Genomic DNA, 21,905 nt, shown 5'->3' with positions numbered 1-21,905 from the left:
GGTCCAACATCTCCATTCAACCGTGCGTTGTCCACCAAACTCATCTCAATGCTTTTTTGCTGAGGTGACGGGCCATCTCAGGCCCATCAGGTCGTAATGTTCGCGGACGCCGATCATTAAAGTATATGGGAAACCAAGGTAACAGTCAACCGATATATGTGATACTGTGTGGCCAAGTCGAATCTTCATCATGTTGTTCGCCGAAGTGCAACAAATCGTCAATCCAGGTTAACTTGCACAAACTGTGCTGACACACCCTGTCAACGGATGCTCAAGATCTGCCGAGGCGCGAAGCTGCTGGTGCTGCTATGAGCTGACGGCTCCGAGTCAATATTGGCACTTCCGCTATCCCCACTTCCAGCGCTAGCACTGGCACTCCCAGTCAGACTTTTCACAGGTGGTTTCGGTGGGAATGGTTTGCTCACCCCGGCCTGATCAATTTGATGTGGAGGGATCATGCTGCCTTGACCTGGAGGGTATCTGGGTACTGGTGCAGGCATCCCTCCCGGTGGGGACGGTCGACCATTGCGTTGTCCTGGTTGCATATAAGGGTCGTTGGGTGGTGACGGTCGGTTGGGGCCTCGTCCAGCCGGCCCGAACGGGTTCCCGGGAGACCGACTTGTCCGCCTACTAGGCGGACCGGGATATGGCCCTCCATTCGCTCCCAGTTCTTGAAGCCGGCTTGCTGTTAGGGAATTTGCGCGTGACTCGTCCGCCATTTCCTTGCGATCCACAGATCCGTACCGGTTGGATGAAAAGCCCATCATCGGGTTGTCAAGGATATTTTCTCCAAGCATGGGCATATCAGACATAAGCTGGGCGCTGGTCCGATGCCTGTTTAGGTTGGGTCGGCCATAAGATCCGGGGCGCATGCCGTTCCCGTTTGCAAAGACATCTTTCCGCAATTGATTCTGGCTGGTTGTCCGTTTAGTCCGCCTCGAAGTAACGCTCATCATGTCAAAATTATCCGGGTCGATGGGGGGCATTGGAGGACCGCGTGCTTGCATTGGATCAAAATAATCGTCGTCATCATCGTCGTCATCAATGTCTTGATGACGGTTGTGCGACGTTCTTCGGCCCGAGCGATTTCTCATTGCCATTTCCTGTTGTTTCAGGTGCAGCTCCTTCTCTCGTAGCATCAGTTCTCGTTCGCGAAGTGATGCTGCGGGAGGGCCGGCATTGTCAACGAAATTGGCGGCCACATCGCCGTCGGGCAGTTCGTCATAAAGGACAACATGGCTAAATTCATCCAGGTTCGTCTCGTCGTAGGATGGCCGACGCTGCATCTGACTAGGTCCCCGAGGCGGGTAACTGCTTGGCGGCCCGCGGAAGCCGTTGACGGGAGGAGGACCGCGTCTTCCAGGTGGTCCCATGGGTGGTCCCATGTTGGGACCGCGCATCGGTCTGGGAGCTCCATTGACAGGTGCGTTCGGTTGTCGAAGGGGAGCATTTGCGAGAGACATCGTTCTGGGAGGAGGCTGCATTACGGATGGCGACTGCGGCTTGGCAGCAGACGCGACAGGACGGTCCTTATTGACAGCGTTGACATGACGTAGCATCGCGTACAGGGTCTCGAGTCGGGGCACCTTGATACTTGCCTTTTTGGCTAGTTCGACCGGAGAACCAAGATAGGTCTCGACCTCCATTGGGCGGCGGGTTGTGAAGTCCTGGTACATTGTACTGGGATCTTGACTTGACCCGATCATCGATTGGATTGTCGTTTCCTTGAAGTTGCTCGGAAACTTGCAATCTTGTGCATGGGCTATCTGTACCAACTCTTCAATAATATCGGATATCAGGTCATGCACACCGGGTAAACGAATCAGGTCCGAGAGATTTGGTGTTTCGAAAAGGACGCTTGTAGGATGGAATGCAATAGGCCTAGAGATGGAGGTTAACTGCCGTGATCCTTGCACCAAAATGAGATATCACCAACCCGATCATCCTCTCAAACTGCTGCTGTTTAATGTTTATAGACACCTTGCAGTCAACCTGGGCAGTGGTCAAGGTCATGGCCAGGGCTTCCGACATGTCCCTCTGAATAGACTCTGGTATCGTGGCATTCTTGCTTGCCGGTCCAACCCAGATCTCCGTGGAACCGGTGTGTTCAAATTCGCTCGACCCCAGTTGGATTAAATCGGCACCGGAAACTAGGGACAAGACAACATTTGTAGGAAACCGTTCTTCAAGTTGTTGTTCCACTCCCAGTGTGTTTGTCGTGTTCACAAGGATGCAGGTATGCTGAGGAGTGACGACCGATTGGATTATATCTGCTAAATTGTAGACGTCGGGTAGGGCTTTGACGCAGAGAAGGACGTAGTCGAAGGCTGCCTGCTGGTTCGCTGCCTCTTCAGGGCTTTGGACGACTTTGGCCGAGTCAGCTTCCATCTTCGCAAAAACTCATGGATTGACATACCGTAACGGGGCTTAAATCTTTCATTTCCGTACAGTGAAGATCTGAATGTGTCAGAGGTGCACGGAGAAAGTTGAGGAGACCCAGATTGCTCACTTGAAGGAGACTCCATATTGGGCCACAGTCTGATAATTCGCTTTCCAGACCAGAGTCACATCGCAGGCGTTGGTGGCCTGCAGCCGCCATGACAAGAAGGCAGAAACTGCATTTCCACCCACTATACAGCAGCGTCTTAGCTCTCGATTCATTTCGGGTGGAGTGGGCGGCGAACAAAGCAAAGGGAAAAGGAGACCAAGGCCGAAATTCCAATGGATGGTTGAGCGGGCCTGCGCAAGACAGGGCAGGGTAGGTCAGCAAAAGTCATGCTCACCTGAGAGGATTCGCAGTCGAGGCGGAGAAGGCGCCATTGCGCGTCAGGGCACCAAGTCGGGCGGGTTGATTTATAAATTACAGGCAGCCTGAGAAGGCACGTCCCGGAGAGCTGCGAGGTGGTGGTTGCGACGGAAGCTGTCCAAAAATTATGTTGTTGTTCGTCTCAACCAGAATCCGCGTATTATTTCCTGTGTCTCGAACCAAACACACCAACACTTTTTGTGTTCCCAAGTCTACGCCTGCGATGATGTGGGAGATGCGAAGAGAGCGAACGCCAGGGGAGTGCGGAAGGGAGTTAATAGATCGTCGGCGACATTGAACTGAAACGAGAGACTTTTGAAGTAGATTTGTCGGAAGATTGATTCGAGGGTGACGACGAGGGATTGTTTCAACACCCAGGCTTCGTTTCCTGGTCGCGGGAGGAATGAGGACAAGACAAAGGCGGTGCTGCTATAGGAGCGATGCCATGTGAATGCAGCACGTAGGCTGGTTTGCTCGAGTTAGGGTAACGAACGTCGTCGAGAGAATGGGGGGAGGATTAGGAGAGGGAGTGATACAACAAAGGTGAGGTGACGGCGCAGATTTGTCGCGGTGCAGGTGCAGACGCAGATGGTTGTGATTGAAAGGGATGGTTCGGAGTTGCGCCTGATTTTGGGGGGGGGGGGTCGAAGCGGTCCTGGGTCCTCGTGGAGTGCAGCAGCACCAAGGGCTGAAGGGCGGTGGCCAGTAACAGAATAGAGTGCGTTAGGCGCAACAATTGTGATGCGCAATTCGAAACGAGACGAGGGATAGGCCAGGAACGGCTGCGAAAATAATTCGAAGTGCCCCAGCAGTGACCCAGCACCGACAGTGGGTGCCCACGGTGCCCAGTCGCGAGTCGCCTGGCGGGCCCCTCGGTTCCCCTCAACCACTGGCACCAACTGGTGCGAGGGCGTTTAGGCACTGCGCTGCTTTACTCGCCCGACGCATTTCTGTCCAGCGCAGCACACAGCAAAACCCAACCTCACGACTTGCATACAACTCGACGCGCGTGGACACGGCGAGCCATCGCAGTCGGACTTAGCTAGGCCCATGCTGGCTAAAGCTCTCGCCAGCGCTAAATGACAAACCAAGGCATTGTCGTTCAGCTCACGCTGCAATGGATCCCATTGTCGTTGTTGTCGCCGCCCGTCCTCGGATTCAACATCCGCTGAGATCCTCCGTGATTGCCTCCCCTTCTTGGGCCTTGTACACAGCTAACTCCGTCTTACAGTGCCTGCAAGGGAAAAAGGGTAAACCTACGAGTACGTACATTGTCCTAGCGCTCTATATCAGAATCCACCCACGAGAAAGTCGCACGCGCCAATCAAGAGCTGAACATGTCCTCAGGGGGATCTATATCCGGAAACCTCACAATTTTCTCAAACAGGATGAAATTTCGCGCCTGTAGCGTTGGGCTTCTTTCAATCGACGCCGTTGCAGGTTGATCAATGAGACGCCGTCCCAATGTCCGGATAACTGAGGCCATCCCCGTTCCTTGTTGATGATCCCAAGCTGAGTGAGCTCATCTGGCTCCATGGCTACAATACCATGGCGTTGTCTTGCTGCCGAGATAGGGCACAAGCGTTACCCGGAACGAATCTTGACTAGCCAGCTCCCTATCACCGCCACCCGCCTTGTCGGCCCCTCAGTCTGTGGACATCGTCTCCACTTCCAGCTTCTTTGGATCCTAAATTCCAAAGGCCAGATCCATTTTTACCTTGTTCTGTCCCCCTCCGCGACTTCGCTAGCTTATGCAACTTGATATCGCCTAAAGATGGACAATCAGGAATTTATTTATGTACCTGGGTATGAAAGTCCTATCTTCAAGCTAGAAGGTCTTCAGAGTGGGAGAGTGGTCGGATTTCCTCCAAGGTCAACAGGATGAAAACCGTCTGGCGCGATTGTGAAGGATTCCCCGTTCGCCCACCTGTCCTGGTCAATTGCCTCCGCAACTTGAGGAAAACGCTGTGTGGAAGTTGGCATCTGCTGCATCAACGAGAGAACCTCGCCGCCCCTGCGTCCTGATTGCCACAGGAATATGATATTTCACCACTGAGACATCGCGCACATCCAGCCTGTCCCATCAGTCTGCGTTGTCCACAATGAGGCCGAGACTCTGCCAACCGCAAGGTCGAAATGTGGCTGTCACAATATCCTGGGACGAATTGAATACCCCATTGAACACGGGGGGATCTGGAAACACCCCTGGTTGCCTATCCAGTCTAGTCTGAGACTTGCATACGTAGCAACTCTAATTTTGACTCCCACTTTATTCCGGCTGGGAGCATTATTGTCGTTTCATCTCCTGTTTGTACATCTGCAATGACGATCACGCCGATCTAAGGTATGATGCAGTACTGTATGAATACATGCACCGCTCACCGCTTCCAGATATCAGCACAGCCTTCGACGATGGAATGGCCTCCTAAAGTCCTTCTTCGGCCAAGAAAAGTCAGAGTTACGTACCGCTGTGGACGCAGCCAGTGATTCGAGCGCCACTGAAGCATTGGCGTCATGTTTACTCCAGCGGAGACTGATTACCATCTCCAGAAGAGGACTGGTTTAAGCGGATATTGATGCGTAGTGGTGGAGCCCGAATGCCATGGCACAATCAAGTGCAGCCTCGGAGCTTGCAAGGTCCGACGCCATGTCGAACTGTGATGATAAAGAAACACATACGGTGTGCGGATGTACACTCACCTGACCTATACCTCTCTGTGCTATGTGCTGGGGACTGCAAGAGTGATACTGTGTTCGTTCGCGCCGGGTAACAAATGGCCTCCTCATACCTTTTGCTTGTTTCCCATCAACTAGCTTGTGTTGGTGTTGTTGACGTGGTCACCGGGGAGACTCTGGGCCTGGGCCTCAGAAGCTGGGCCTAGTGAACATACGAAGTACCACAGTCACCCGCTGAAGCTGCGACTGGTGTTCAAAGTTCAAAGGTAAGTACAGCATGCCCTAGCACCACGTTCGGCGTTCGCATCAAAGGTATCCGCAAGCGAGATAGCCCTTATCCGGCAAACCCGGAAGGTTGCTGTGGCTGGTGGTTCTAAAAAAGCGAGAATGGTAATCTAAAGTGACAGGGAAGATTCCTTGAACATGCGTCACCAACGTCAGCTCAAAGCAGGATCTGCTGGTTGGCGTCAAAAAAGGTCCTCCTATGGCGCCGGCCCCTATGATCCTCCGCAAGGCTAACCTAACCCGTCTCCTGCAGATCATCTTGAGCTTTCTGCAGCTTAAAAATCTGGGCTGAGAGATTATTCTTTCGCCATCTTTACCAAGGTCGACATCCTCTTTACCTTGCTTATATCTCGCTTGAAAAGACGGTTGCCTGTTTTTCGGCACCGAGTGCGCACCTCTAGCTGCATCTAAGCATGAGAGAAGTGTTCAAAGCGCCCCTAAGTTCATCTTGACTGATGGGAGACTGCTCTCGGCTCACTCCTGTGCCGACCCGACGAACGGCCCTTGCCACGGCACAGGCCCGCTCATTTACTTGCCAAATCTCCTTCGACCCTTGATGACTATTTTGCACCTGAGCCATATTCTACCTGAACCAGGAGCTTGCGAGGTGCTGCCTGAGCGACTCGAGTTGCCACCAACGTCATGCCCGGCAATCTGTCGGATGCTATATCCGTTGAATGAATGTGTTTTGAGGTTACGTTCCCAAACCGAACATAGCGGACAAGCCAAGATTGGGCTTCTGGAAACGTGGGATAAGCCTTGCTCAAGGCTCCTAAGAAAGATGGAGTGGGGTGATGATGGGGAGCATAGCATATATGGCACCCTCACCGACGCTCTGATTTTGCCTTCGTTTTCGACGTGCTGACGTTGCCTCTGTCCCATGTCTCGAGATGACTTCAGTGACAGCCTCTATTGACCTTACATGCCCGGTATCGACATCGGCATGCGCAAGACCACGGACCTAATGGACTTTCAGGCTTATGCTCGCCCTCTGAAAGATCCAGCTTTTCAGCCACAATTTCATGCTCCTGCGATTTCTTGATGTTGCCAATAATACTCGACCAACAGAGAATTCCCTCCCTGGTCCCGAACCACCAAACCTGTTTTGCATTGACGGCCGTCTTTTTTGAGACGCAATGCCTTTCCTCGCGTACGTTTGAAGAAAACGATTATTTATGGTCTCTGGGAAGGCGGACGAACACAATATTTCAAAGTCTGGCTTCTTTGAATGAAGTCCTATGGTGCCAGTACCCGAGTCCTGGATGCCAGCCGAAGGTAAGGACAGCGGAGGTAGAAAAGATATCATGAGATTGGTAGGTTAGGAATCTCTTGGAGTTGCGTCAACTATGTACATACCCTGTATAAGTCAAGAACCTGATGCTCCGCAGCTGCACACGCCAGCCTTTGATGAGTTTCGGCGTCCCCCTGTGCTTCCGGATACTGCAAAGATTGTTGACACAAGGAGCCGTTCATGTGGGAAGGTTTTGTCATCGATGAGTGTGAAGTTGTCAAGGTGGCTGTGCAGATTACCGCAGCCGCAGTTTGTGGTAGCGCCAGCAGCTTCGGTGACCATGACTCAGCTGCGTAGATGACTTACCCGAAAGATCGGGACTGACTGTGGTCGTCATCCCCTAGGGGCGATATTTGGGGTTTGTGGTCGTTGGAAGAACAAGATCTCATTTTCTAGATGATGCACTAGAAGAAAGCATTGTCTCCAACAGGGCTATTTCTACCTGTATGGAGTATTTGAACACCGTCCCTAAGTGCTTCGAAGTCGTTTTGTGTTCCACGAGCATCAGCTGTGTCTGCCAACCTATGTAACACATTTATGGGCTTGCACACAGTAGCGCAGCGTGTCACGACTAAGGGTAGCCAGCTGTGTGGTAGGCACTGCACGTTGCGAGAGCATTTCGAGGGGCAAGACCCTGCGGCTGGCCTATCTGATCGTAGGATCTCGGTGAATTGTGGGTGTGGGATCATTGCTCCATGCTTGGTCAGCTGTGAGAGGCGCCAACTGCGATGCTGTCACCCACAGTGGCTAGGGGCACCTGGAGGGGGCCTTGAACGGAGGGATCGTCGCGCTGGGCAGTGGTAGTGGGTGCTGGCTGATTCGTCGACGGCAGGGCTCGGGAGCTGAGGACAGCCACAAGGGAATACGCAAGGCACGAGGAGAGAAGCAGTTGGGGGAATAACGTGCACAACGCCGAGTCAGGACGCTTGTTTGGACAAGGACGGTGGGATAAGTAGCTGTTGGTACATATGGTAGGTTGGTAGCAAGTAGGTAAGCAAGCAGTCCTACTGTCTGTCGGGGAAGAGAAGAAAAAGAACACAACACAACACAACACCCTCCCTTCTTGCCCCTTTTCTCTCCCAGTCACACTCAACGCACATCTTTGCCGTCTTCTGGGCATAAAACTCTTGGTACGGATTGGTACGGAGTGCCCTCTAGTGGCCCTGTGGTTCGTCCGCTCTCGGTGCAAGCCGGAGTTTAGCAACCAAAGCAACCAGCAGCCTCTTGTGAAACCGACACGCTTCGGCCCCTGCGCCTACCAGCCTGCGCCTGCGCTTCAACGGCCTGCGTGCATTGACGTTCTTGTTGTCGGGCATTACTGGCATCTGGCACTGCATCTCCCAATCTCAAACCCCCAGGTCCTCATCTCTCTTACCAGCCCATTCATTCCCTGCCCAGACGCCTTGCCTGCCTGGTCGCCACTCCTGCGCTGCACAACCCACTCATCTTACAAAGAGATCGCTAAATCAACAGCGGAGCCCCGGGCGAGGAACAAACCCTTACCGAGTACGGAGTCCAGTCTTCGGTCCATCGAGAAAAAAACCCTCCGAGAATTATACTCCAACCGCCCCCATACCGTTTCGATCCATTCTACACTTGCACCCTCGAGCTCACGCCGACTCCTTCCCTTCTCGCTGTCACGGTCAAACCATCCATCACCTCCCTCTATACCTCCTGACCTTTTCGCGCAGCATTGTCGCTGCCGCCGACTCTCCCTCCCTCCCTCAATAATGCGCGTTTTCTCGGGCTGCTGACGTGAGCCGACTCTTCCGAGCCCTCCTCCCAGCCTCAAAACGCGGAAACTCGACCTTCGACCCGTCTGGTCTCCACGAGTTTCGTCAACCGCCCCAGAGTGACAGGCCGTATCTGGAATTCCGATTTTGCAAATACTCGTCTTTTGGTGTTTCTTAACCGCCCAAAACAGGCACCCCGCGCCCTCGGGGTGACGGTATAAACCCCCCTTTGCTGGTTCCTACGTCTGCACCTGCCCTGGCGCCATGGCTCGAATACACTTTACCAGCGGCGAGACGAACGTCTCGAAGCCTGTCAAGAGAATGCGCTGGGCCACAACCCGGAAACCCGGCCAGAGCGGAGCAAAAAAGAGACTCTCTCTGCTTCAAAGAGTGCCCAAAGTAACTGTCTCAACCTACGAAGAGAAGCCGGCCGGTCCCAAAAACACCGGTCTGATCACGGACGAGAGCCCCCTCGGCGAGCAGACAGTACCGGAAGAATCCCATGGACGCCAGATCTATGTCAATCTACCCCTTCCTCCCGAAGCAAAAACAGAAGATGGCCATATCAAGGCTCAATACTCGAGGAATAAGATTAGGACGGCAAAATATACTCCTCTAAGTTTCGTGCCCAAAAACTTGTGGTTTCAGTTCCACAATATTGCTAATATATACTTCTTCTTTATCGTTATTCTCAGTGTAAGCTGCCTTGGACCTCTTCCGCGTTGTTTCTAATCTAACTTTCCCAGATATTCTCCATTTTCGGTGCCTCAAACCCCGGCCTCGGATCCGTTCCCTTGATATTCATCTTGACGGTGACGGCCATCAAGGATGCAGTGGAAGATTGGCGCAGAACGGTGCTGGACACCGAACTCAACAACTCCCCCGTATACCGACTGGTGGATTGGGAAAATGTCAACTCCTCTGATGATGACATCTCCCTGTGGAGGCGAATCAAGAAGGCCTGTACGAGATCCGTCATTTCGACCTATCGCTGGATGAAGACCTTGAGGAAAGGCCAACCCAAACGGTCGGAAAAGGATGCGGTTGCGGATCACCCCGGTTTGCAAAGGAATCATTCGATCGCTACAAGGCATACAATTCGAAGCTCGATCTACTCGGAAGAAGGCGATTCGTTTCACTCCTCTCAGAGTCAAGCTGGTGATGACATTGCCATGACACCCGTGCCCTCCCCGGGTTACCGATCCAGCCTCTCCCCAGATGCCAATGGCGGACCTCCGAGCAGTGCATTTTCGTACGAAACAGCGGATGAGGCTCGCGTTGGTGGAGACAACGCACCTTCGATGCTGCGGACGCAAAATTCCTCGAAAAGGAAGAGCGTGATTCCCCCAAAGAAGGACTATGGCACTGTGATCAATCCTCACAAGGAGGTCCCTGATACCGCCCGCTTCAAGAAAGACTACTGGAAAAATGTCAAAGTGGGCGATTTTGTCCGTATCTACAATGACGAGCCGGTCCCGGCCGACATCGTCGTTCTGTCGACGTCTGACCCCGATGGTGCATGCTATATCGAAACGAAGAACTTGGACGGCGAGACAAATTTGAAGGTCCGTCACGCTCTTCAGGCGGGACGAAAAGTCAAGCACGCCAAAGACTGCGAGTTCGCCGAGTTCTTGATCGACAGCGAGGGACCCAATCCGAACTTGTACGCTTACAGTGGCGTGGCTCGATGGCAACAGCAGGACCCCAGAAATCCCAACGGCCCCACCCGAGACATGGCCGAACCTATTACTATCAACAACATGCTTCTGCGTGGCTGCAGCTTGAAAAACACCGAATGGATTCTCGGCGTGGTAGTGTTCACCGGCAATGAGACCAAGATCATGCTTAACTCGGGCATCACCCCCAGCAAACGGGCACGAATGGCTAGGGACCTAAACTGGAACGTTATCTACAACTTTATCATTTTGTTCTTCATGTGTTTGGTTGCCGGTATCGTGCAAGGTGTCACCTGGTCCGAAAACAATAACTCCTTGAACTTTTTTGAGTTTGGTTCCATTGGCGGCAACCCCCCGACGGACGGCTTCATCACTTTCTGGGCCGCCGTGGTCCTGTTCCAGAACTTGGTCCCCATTTCCTTGTACATCACCTTGGAAATCGTCAGATCCATTCAAGCCTTCTTCATTTGGTCCGATGTCCACATGTACTATGAGAAACTTGATTACCCCTGTACCCCCAAGAGCTGGAACATTTCGGATGATTTGGGACAAATTGAGTACATTTTCTCAGACAAGACTGGGACATTGACCCAGAATGTTATGGAGTTCAAAAAGTGCACCATCAACGGAGTTCCATACGGCGAAGCTTACACCGAAGCCGAAGCAGGGATGCGAAGAAGACAAGGTGTTGACGTGGAGGCCGAGGCCGCCCGAGTGCGTCAAGAAATAGCGGAAGCACGGGTTGAGATGTTGAAAATGCTCCGCAAGATCTACGACAATCCTTATCTCCACGACGACGAGCTCACATTTATTTCTCCGAACTTTGTGGCTGATCTGAATGGACAATCGGGTGAGGCACAACAAGCGGCGGCAGAACATTTCATGATTGCTTTGGCTCTTTGTCACACGGTAATCACGGAAACGACCCCAGGTGACCCACCAAAGATCGAATTCAAGGCTCAGTCCCCCGATGAAGCTGCCCTTGTCGCAACGGCGCGCGATATGGGGTTCACGGTCTTGGGTCGTACTAACGATGACCTCCACGTTAATATCCTAGGCGAAGATCGGACCTACCGGATCCTGAATACTCTCGAGTTCAACTCGACACGAAAGCGGATGAGTGCCATTGTGCGTATGCCGGACGGAAAGATCAAGTTGTTCTGCAAAGGTGCCGACAGCATGATTTATTCCCGTCTCGTTCGTGGCCAACAGCAAGAACTTCGCAAGGCGACCGCTGAGAACCTGGAAATGTTCGCTCGTGAAGGTCTCAGGACGCTCTGCGTGGCGGAGAGAGATCTTGACGAAGACTACTACCAAGAATGGAACAAGGATCACGACTTTGCCGCTCAAGCTCTGACCGACCGAGAGGACCGGCTTGAAGAGGTGGCCGATAGAATTGAGAGAGACCTTACACTTCTTGGAGGTACGGCCATCGAAGATCGTCTGCAAGATGGCGTTCCCGACACGATTGCTCTGCTCGGCCAAGCAGGTATTAAACTTTGGGTCCTTACCGGCGACAAAGTCGAGACCGCCATCAACATTGGCTTTTCTTGTAATTTACTCTCGAATGAGATGGACTTGATCTTATTCGACATTCCCGAGGCCACTGTCGATGAAGCTGCGAAGCTGTTGGATCAACATCTCCAGACTTTCGGGTTGACAGGCTCTGACGAGGAGCTCGCAGCCGCTCGACTTGTTCACGAGCCTCCACCCCCAACCCACGCGTTGGTCATTGACGGAGAGTCTCTCAAGCTGGTTTTGCGAGATGAGCTGAGACAGCGCTTTTTGGTCTTGTGCAAACAGTGCAAGTCTGTCCTTTGTTGCCGAGTCAGCCCTGCACAAAAAGCGGCCGTCGTTCAACTAGTCAAGAATGGACTGGACGTTATGGCATTGTCCATAGGCGATGGTGCCAATGATGTTGCCATGATTCAGGAGGCTGACGTCGGTGTCGGCATTGCTGGCGAAGAAGGGCGACAGGCGGTCATGTCGTCCGACTATGCGATTGGTCAATTCCGTTTCCTACAGCGACTGGTTCTCGTCCACGGTCGTTGGTCTTACCGCCGTCTCGCTGAAAGCATTGCCAACTTCTTCTACAAGGTCTGTGGAAACTCCATTTCTCTCGCGCTCTTTGCTAACGTCGTTGTCAGAACCTGGTCTGGACCTTTGCTCTGTTCTGGTACCAGATATACAACAACTTTGACATCACCTACCTCTTTGACTACACCTATATCCTTCTCGTGAACTTGGCCTTCACCTCTGTGCCTGTGGGTCTGCTGGGTATCCTTGACCAAGACGTGAGTGACAAGGTGTCCCTTGCGGTACCTCAGTTGTACCGCCGTGGAATGGAGCGAAAAGAATGGACTCAAACGAAGTTCTGGTAAGGGAATTGATTGTCCCGTTGAACCATCTTATCTGACGCGAGGCCAGGCTATACATGGCTGACGGCCTGTACCAATCTGCTATTTGCTACTTCATGGCCTATCTCCTTTTCCAGCCTGCAACTTTCGAGACGGAGAACGGACGAGGCATTGCTGATCGAAGCCGCATGGGTGTATTTGTCGCCTGTGTTACCATCATCGTGATCAATTCCTACATCCTCCTCAACACGTACAAGTGGGACTGGATCATGGTGTTGGTCACCGTCATCAGCTGTCTTTTGATCTTTGCCTGGACTGGCATCTACTCGTCTTTCGAGGCGTCCTTCCAATTCTACAAGGCCGGATCCGAGGTCTACGGGCAATTAACGTTCTGGGCGTTAACGCTGCTGACATTTGTGATATGTCTGCTCCCTCGCTTTTGTGTGAAATATTTCCAGAAGAACTACATGCCCTACGACATTGATATCGTTCGAGAGCAGGTTCGGCAGGGGAAGTTCAAATATTTGGACGACTACGGGGCATACATTCCTCCCAAGGTCGTCGATGTTTCTGGGACATCATCTGAACAACCTGAAGAAGTCCCTGTGGAGGTAAGTGGGCAGCCGCAGCAGCCTCACCACGCGCGATATGGGAGCATGGCAGAATCGCAGCGGCCCATTTATCCACCGTCAGAAGCCCCTACCCGTCACCCTCACAGCCAAACGGGTAGTGACGGCACGGACAGAACCCAGCCATCCTTTGATACGGCTGGATATCACGGGGATTCGTCTACACCCGAGAAGTTACGGCGGAGGAGACCCTCCGTGGAGCGCGCTCGCTCATCATTTGAGAGGCAACGCCAGTCTTTCGACAAGCTCAGACCGAGTTTCGAAGGCAGTCGTGATTTCACCAGCGCCGCCATGCTGTCAAGGATGGAATCTCAATATTCCCAACCTGGTCTCAGCGAGGTGAATACGCGAGTGATTCCTGAAGAGAACGTGTAGTGGCCTCATGACCAGGGGCAACACAGCACATTTTGTGTATCACGAATTTATGCCGGCCCTCTATAGCTATGATGATCACGGAGTTTGCGGAACGCATGGATATTGGACAGGTATTATAAGGGGCATCCAAAGAGAGACTGGCCATGGAATTGTGAATTATTTAGCGAAGGCTTTTTGTGCTGTATATACTTTTTAAAAACACCAAAACGGAGCCGCGTCCCTAAAAGGGGCAGAACTTGAGGGCGATTGTTTCGTAGGTTGAACAGCCATTTGGGCCTCATGAGTGCCCTCTGCTTTGCAGATATCCAACAAGTATTATTTGCGCATAGCTGACTGAAATCTGTTGACCCTACGGCGCATGTATGTCGAAGCCATGTAGAAGCTGCCCAAGCCCGTCGCCGTCTTTAGCACCGATCGCACCTAAAGCACTCGGCTAACTTGCTGCATATCGTCCCATTTCGGCGCTAATAACGCTAAATGCTGGTCCGTGCCAAGTGCTTGGAGCGGCGGTTCGTCCCTTCGGCTGCACGCGACTTTGCCTGGTTGACGCGCCCGCCGCGGCTCTCAAAGTGTAGTTCCATTCTCCAAAAGTTTCACCAACTGCCAATAATGGAATTTGGAGTATCCTTTCAGAGTTGAGCATCTCTCGTAGCACGAGCATCCGTCAATGTGATCACCGTCATACCAGTATGAGAGATTCAAGATCCCCCTCATCCGACCCACTCACATTTCACATCCCCGTCTGCCACCGCTGTAACAAACACCGCCGCCATGGCGGAGTTCATAACAGCTTTGCAGTAAGTTAACCACCACATGTCGTTCCTTGGCTAAAGACCCGCTGATCAATGTCTATCGCGTGCACAGAGAATTCAAACATATGCCCCCCGGACTCCACATCTTCTGCCCCCGCCTCAGCGATGACGATAGCGACAGATATGAGGACGAAAGAGATCCCAGTCCCAACGACCCAGTTCGCCTTGCCAGAATCGAAGAAGCAAAGAAGCGGCGAAAAAAATTTGTGTCGTCACTCCAACTCCTCGCCTATGATGGGAAGGAAAGCGAGCAATACCAGCGTTTCATCTGGGAAACCCTTGACGAAGCCCTGGGAAAATGTGACATTTGCATACGCGAATACTACATCGCCAAAATCGACCTTCTGACTGCCTTGCGAGAGGACTACGAGGACGATGACATTGCTAATTTCTTTGCCCTGATCAACCGGAGGGACGTCCAGCGGATAGTCCAGGGACTGGACGCCGCTGACAAAACCCTGCAAGGTGTGGCAGAACAGAAGAGAGGGACTGCGGTACTGGATCCAAGACACTTGCACGCTTTGTTCGAGGCGCTCGTATGCCAAGCGTTCCTAGACGACGAAGAGAAACTCAAGAGACATTTTGATGCCCCCTTCAAGATGATCCAGACCAAGAAGCCGCTTAAGATGCGAGAGGTCTTACCGGCCGCTACACGATTTCTCTTTGATTCTAATACGGCCCGAGTGGTATGGGCAAGTCTGATCTGGAAACGACTTGATCGATGTCCCACGGACCTTGAATGGGATTGGGCAGTAAAAGACCACCTCCAGAAGAAGTTACAGACAGCCTCCGATCCAAACGAAGTTGCGAAACTTTGGAGTGCTTTGGACGTGATTGTCGGAACACTCGACGAACGGATGATCACCTACAAGCTATTCGACCTGCACCCAAACATATGCACAACAGCGTTGAACCACTTGGCCAAGCGAACCACAGCCGTCCCCTCCATTCTTTCAACTCTTAAACAAATCTTGGACAAAGCCCCTGACGCATTCTGGCAGGCTATGGGCTCCATCTCTTCGCAGACAATTGTCGAGCAGATCTTCGCAAGCCCCCTATTCAATCAGGACCTTCAAGATTCTTCGGCAGCTACTGACCGATCCGCTCCGAATGTTCTGTCTTGGATCAACTCATTGTTGGAATCTCTCAAGCCTGCCAATCGGCCGCCTGCTTCACACACCCTCCTCAACCAGCTGTTCGAAAGAATTGACAACCCCGCCATCAGCCTTTTAGCGAGAGGAGCATGCTTAGAACAGGCTGTAAAAGTGTTATTGAAGACGGTAATCAGTTTCTCCGGCGAGGAGGAGGATGGCCAGCATCCCGTTGAGCGGCTGGTCTATCTTGACACACTCAATCTGGTTGGGCATCGTCTAGATGTGATACTGAGGCCAAGGGACCCAGCTCTTGCTCAATCACTGCAGAAGGAGACTCGAAATAACATTGTTAACCTCGTTAAAAATTCATTCGCCTTGGAATGTAAGTGCCTTAAGCTTGATTTCGAGAACCTCACTCGCAATGAGCCCCGAAGGCAGGATTCGAGCGCCTACACTCCAGAGATATGGACCTCAGTCATCGACAACCTACGGGACGACGATCACGCATTGTCCACCGCAGCACTGCTCGGAATCATGTCTCTCCCTGGTCTGGAACAGTTCCGAATCAGAGAGGGTGACAGTGTGGCGAAAGAAAAGAAGTCGTACAACTCTATCTTTGAAAAAGTAAACGAGATGGTCAGCAAGCTTCTGGAGCGCATATCCGAATTTCAGCCACCTCATCTCGACACCCTTTTCAGACAACAAGATTCAAGTATGTCTCTGGTAGCTGCCTTGTTCTCTCCGCATCAAGGGATATACGAAGCAGCTGTAGCCATGGTCAAGAATATCAGCGGAGAGTCGGGTCGGAAAGAAGCACTCGCCCATTTGATCCACGCTTTTCTCGGGACAACCATCTATGGGGTGTGCTGGCTGTTTAGGCGAGTAGCAAATTATAAGACGTTTGCTTCGGTCCCTAGGATGCTCAAGACGGGTATGGAAATCCTTGATGTGCTTTGCAACCCTACGGATGGCCAACTACGACGCACACAGCTCTCGAGTCGAGATCTCAAAGCCATTCAAAGCTATTGGTCATACCAGTGGATCGCTCTCAAGACCATCTATGGTCACACGGAACGTTGGTCAATGGAGGTCCACAACAAGGACACCATGAAAGAAGTCTGCCGTGATGCCATGCAATATGCTGAAGAGCTCTTCAATCAGTACGACCTGTTCGCTAGCGTCTTGACAAAAGCAAAGCCCGATAGAGCTGACGAGATGCGAAAGATCCTCTTGGACTCAGCTACCACCAGCGAGAAGAACATAGGATCACCCTTGAGTGCTCTGGATACCATGTGCAAGTGGCTGAGACTTAGAGACGAGTATCTGGTTGATACTCTAGTCTCATTGATTTGCAACATGCTGTACCAGCTCAAGCGGCTCCGGGCTGTCGTGACCAACAGTGAAGGTCTTGCATACGTGGAGGACGTTGCGACAGGAACAACCGTCAGAACAATGCTCTCAGCCTCACAAAAAGCTAGACTGGTCCGAGCACTGGAAGACTATTTCGACCGTCAAATCGGAAGACCGGCCGTCAAGAAGCAAGCCACACTCAGCCTGGGAAAATGGACGGACGCAGCCGCTGTCGCAAGAATTTCTACCCCTGAGTCTAGAGATCGTAGCGCTGACGAATTTGGAGATGATGATATCGCTGACGATGACTTGATTGAGATCGCTAGCAAAACGCTCGATACTCATAAAGCAACAGTCACAGCCAACGACAAGAAGAAGATCAAGTCCCTACTCTTACAACAGCCGCCTTCGAAATCAAAAGGCGCTCCAGTATCTACCATCGACATCCAAGTAAAGAGGGCACAAGAGGCGAAGGTCTTCATTGAAAATCGGAAGCGCGAAGAAGCAGCCCGAAAACTCCGAGACAAGGAAGCTGCTCTCAAATTGAAAGGCAAAACAGGAATCGGTGCGCAGACGAGCGGACAAGGTTCTGGACTTGCTGGCCTCGGCGTTGTAGGCAAAGATCATTCGGCAGGTCCAAACAGTCTCATGGTGTCCAGCGAGTCGGAATTCGATTCCGACTCGGATGATGAACTGTTTGGCATTCAGTCAAAGGGCCCCACGGTTCGTGACCAACTCGGAAAGAGGAAACCCATACCCGCAGGTCCTGTACGGAAAATTAAGCAACAACGAACCCAGAAAGATATTCGTGCTCGACTTGCTCCCGATCTCGGCGAATTGCACCGCACAATCCTGGGCTGGGATTTCTTTGCGGAAACGGACACCCCTCCCAATTCAATGCAGGACGACTACACACTTGTTACTGATACATTTCGGACTGCAGAGGAATACCAGAAGACCTTCGAGCCGCTGTTGATCCTAGAAGGCTGGCAGAGCTTCCGTGCGGCACGGGAGGAAGGCAATTTCAAAGCGTTCGAGGTCAAAGTCTCCAATTCTCTGATTGTGGACAGCTTCTTTGAAATCAATTCATTGATGTCTTTCACAGAAGGAAAGGATCTCGGCATTGGAGTCTCGGATGTTGTGTTGTTGTCAAAATCGAACAGACCGGACCAAGACCCCAGAGAACCACACTGCCTTGCCAGAGTCAAAGAAATCTCGAGGAAGAAAGGAGAAGTCCAAGTTGTCTATCGGGTTAATGCTGCCAACAACTCTTTGAGATCATTCCTGAACGATAAAGCTGTTGTCTACGGTGTCCAGATCCTGTCGCTGACCCCGTTGGAGAGAGAGTATGGTGCCCTGATGGCATTGCAGTACTATGACTTGTGCGACGAGATCATCAAAGCGCAACCGTCACCCATACTCGACTATGCGGAAGAGGTGCTCCAGCCAATCAAGGCCACTTACAATGTGAACCTTGCACAAGCTAAAGCTGTAAGATCCGCCCTCGACAACGACGCATTCACTTTGATCCAGGGTCCTCCTGGTTCCGGCAAGACCAAAACGATCTGCGCGCTCGTCGGTGCCATGTTGACGGGCTTCGTCAAGAAACAGAACAACATTGGTGCAAGGCCAAGTACGGCTCTTGGCGCATCACGACCACCTGCCTCGAGCAAAAAAATCTTGGTTTGCGCTCCTAGCAATGCCGCAGTTGACGAACTGGTCATGAGGTTCAAAACGGGAGTTACAATGTTGGACGGCACTTTTGAACACATATCAGTCGTCCGCTTGGGTCGCAGTGAAGTCATCAACACCAATGTCAAAGACGTTACGCTCGAGGAACTGGCCAACGCTAAACTCAGCGTTGCCGTACCAAGGAGTTCTGGAGAAGACATCCATGGGCTCATGATGCAGCATAAAGAGGTCTCGGAAGAACTGAGGAATCTCCGAGACTCAATTCAAGATCGACGCGGGAAAGGCCAAACAGTGCCAACAGAGGATGAACAACTTATGGATGCGCTTCGACGGAAGCAAAATGGACTAGGCAGCAGGATCGACGAATTGAGAGAAAAGCAAAATACTGCATCTCGGGACGTGGAACTCAGTCGGAAGCGAATCCAGCAGGAAATTCTTGACTCAGCCCACATTCTTTGCGCGACTTTGAGTGGTAGCGGACACGAACTATTCCAGAGTCTCAACATCGAATTCGAGACGGTCATTATCGATGAGGCTGCGCAGTCAATTGAGCTGTCTGCGTTGATTCCTCTCAAATATGGGTGTTCCAAGTGCATCCTCGTTGGTGACCCGAAACAATTACCACCTACAGTCCTGTCGCGGAAGGCAGCCAAATTCCAGTACGAGCAGAGTTTGTTTGCCCGTATGGAGAACAACCACAAGAAAGACGTACATCTTCTAGATACGCAGTATCGTATGCATCCGGAGATCAGTCTTTTCCCAAGCAGGATGTTTTACGACTCTTTGCTAAAGGATGGCCAAGGCATGGATAAGCTTCGTCGAAGACCGTGGCACCACAGTGAGATTTTCGCTCCTTATCGCTTCTTTGACGTTCAAGGAATGAGTCAAGCATCAACCAAAGGGCACTCGTTGGTCAACGTTGCCGAGATCAATGTCGCACTACAACTTTACAGGAGATTGACAACAGACGTCCGCAAATATGACTTTTCCGGAAAGATAGGCATCATTACTCCATACAAAGGCCAGCTGAATGAACTAAAACGTCGCTTCAGGGACCAATATGGTGAAGCGATCTATTCAAAGATTGATTTCAACACTACAGATGCTTTCCAAGGTCGAGAGAGCGAGATCATTATTTTCTCTTGTGTCAGAGCTTCGACCCAGGGTATCGGTTTCTTGAATGACATCAGGCGTATGAACGTTGGTCTGACCCGTGCCAAATGTTCTCTATGGGTTTTGGGTAACTCGCAAGCACTCATGCAAGGCGAGTACTGGCGTGCTCTGGTCAACGATGCCAAGGCCAGGAATTTGTACACTGAGGGTAACATTGCAGTCTTGCTAGGCCGGCAGCTCTTGACGGACGACATGATGAAGGACGACATGATGAAGGACGACATTGAAATGCTCGACTACACTGAGTCCATGTCCGAAACCGTAAGGTCTTCCACTATTGCCGAAAGATCGTTTAGCGAGAAGCTAGAGTCGAAGGAACCATCACCCGCACCACGAAGGGAACAGAAAGAAGCTTCTCGACCGAGTGGTCCCTCAAATCAAGCTCCTTCGACGACTTCCCGACCTGGCAATGCTCTTTCAAGACAATCTTCGGCGACTTCAATCGCCCGACCAGAGCCCAAGCGGCAGGACTCAGGACAATCTGTTGGAAAGCGAGATCTCACCAGAGCCGATGCCAGAACGGACACCAGGGCCAATACCAGGGCTGAACAACGTCTTGCTCTGAACGAGCCACAACCTGCTGGACCTAGGGTACAAACTACGTTTTCTAAGGCTGAACCTGGCGAATTCAATCCTTCAGGGGGCAGCAACGGTCTCAATGAGAATCGCAACTGCACAATTTGTGGGTCGTATGAGCATCTCACTACAAACTGTGACAATGAAGAAGCTCTAGCTGGATCAATCGGCACTTGCCACAGATGTCAGTTCCCTGGTCATACCGCTGTCTACTGCAATGAACCTCGATGCCTCTCTTGTGGTGAAGTAGGCCATACAACAGATCAATGCACGGCACCCTTAGATAAGAGACTGGATAAAACGCAACAAGAGAAGGTCCGGCGAGAAGAGATTCGGTTGGGTGAAAAAAGAGACAGAATACGCCAGAATCGAGCAGAGAAACAACTTGGTGAGCACGGAGCCGCCATTCCCATCGTGAAGAGTTCAGTCCCGACCTCGAACACGACTGCATTGGGTAAGGAGGCTAAGAGGAAACGAGACGAGTCCTCTGGCAGTGATTCTACGAGAGGCAAGGTCCCAAGAGCCAATCCAGTAAATAAGTTCCCCGGAACTGGTATGACTGACGCACGGACCGGACTTGTAAATTTACCTCCCAGAACGGCTGACCGTCCCCCTCCAATAGGACCAACGGGTCTGCCGCCGAGACCCGCTGGCCCACGCCCTGCAGCTATGATAAACAATGGACAACCAATGGTGAGAAAAAAGAAGACCAACGCCGATGACATGTTTATGAAACGACGATAGGGCCGGCAGTAGTAGATGAGCTGAGCAGTTTTTACAAGGAACCACAGCTTTCAGTCTTGCTTTCACAAAGCGCATGGTGACAGCACCAAGCCATGCGGCACAGATATTTGTGAGGCTAATTTTTGACCTGCTTCGCATGTGATGAAAAGTGGCCCCAAGTTTCGGTTACTTGGGAGACGTGGAAAAATGCGAGATTCAATTTTCAGGTGTAGCAGGGCAGGCTACGAGGCGCTTTTGTTTATCAGCGAAGCATTCGACAGCGTGAAGGACCCGCTGTTACGATGAAACAATATCATGAATGGGAAAAGATCAGAGCGGGCGCATTTGCATAGCGACGGGCGTTCTATTGGCCGATTCTCATTTGGACGGCGCGGAGGTTACGAAGCCTAGGTCCAGAGAAGTCGAGGAATCGTATGTGATACATGGAAGAAGACGGCAACACTTTCTGAAGAATATTGATCTGCAGCTAGGTGATTGAATGGCTAGCCGGATTGGAAAAATCATGGAGGCCTCGCTTGGTAGAACAGGGCCAATTCTCAATCCTCACATGCTCTTTCCCGCCTTCATGATCTCGGAGAAAGTCCATCTAGCTGACTACTAGGAAATGAAGAGGAATGCCCTTCATTTGGCGGACAC

General features: G+C 51.8%; 3 protein-coding genes across 3 annotated transcripts; 2 read left to right on the top strand and 1 right to left on the bottom strand.

Annotated features, from left to right (window-relative positions):
* Positions 1 to 260: 260 nt before the first annotated feature.
* On the bottom strand, positions 261 to 2,820 carry Z519_12246 (uncharacterized protein; the record flags this gene model as incomplete). The annotated part of the gene is made up of 5 exons (XM_016769952.1): positions 261 to 1,881; positions 1,937 to 2,366; positions 2,417 to 2,457; positions 2,510 to 2,630; positions 2,784 to 2,820. The coding sequence occupies 5 exons, from the start codon at positions 2,818 to 2,820 to the stop codon at positions 261 to 263; spliced, it is 2,250 nt and encodes a 749-aa protein (XP_016613804.1).
* Positions 2,821 to 9,055: 6,235 nt separating this feature from the next.
* Z519_12245 (uncharacterized protein) lies at positions 9,056 to 13,828 on the top strand (the record flags this gene model as incomplete). The annotated part of the gene is made up of 4 exons (XM_016769951.1): positions 9,056 to 9,487; positions 9,538 to 12,564; positions 12,615 to 12,844; positions 12,895 to 13,828. 4 exons carry the CDS (start codon positions 9,056 to 9,058, stop codon positions 13,826 to 13,828), a joined length of 4,623 nt encoding a protein of 1,540 aa, XP_016613803.1.
* An 877-nt stretch (positions 13,829 to 14,705) lies between these two features.
* Z519_12244 (uncharacterized protein) lies at positions 14,706 to 21,269 on the top strand (the record flags this gene model as incomplete). The annotated part of the gene is made up of 1 exon (XM_016769950.1): positions 14,706 to 21,269. One exon carries the CDS (start codon positions 14,706 to 14,708, stop codon positions 21,267 to 21,269), a length of 6,564 nt encoding a protein of 2,187 aa, XP_016613802.1.
* Positions 21,270 to 21,905: the final 636 nt, after the last annotated feature.

The sequence above is a fragment of the Cladophialophora bantiana genome, assembly GCF_000835475.1.
Source record: "Cladophialophora bantiana CBS 173.52 unplaced genomic scaffold supercont1.27, whole genome shotgun sequence".
In the NCBI taxonomy this organism is placed as follows: Eukaryota; Fungi; Ascomycota; class Eurotiomycetes; order Chaetothyriales; family Herpotrichiellaceae; genus Cladophialophora; species Cladophialophora bantiana.
This window is presented reverse-complemented; position numbering and strand designations above follow the sequence as displayed.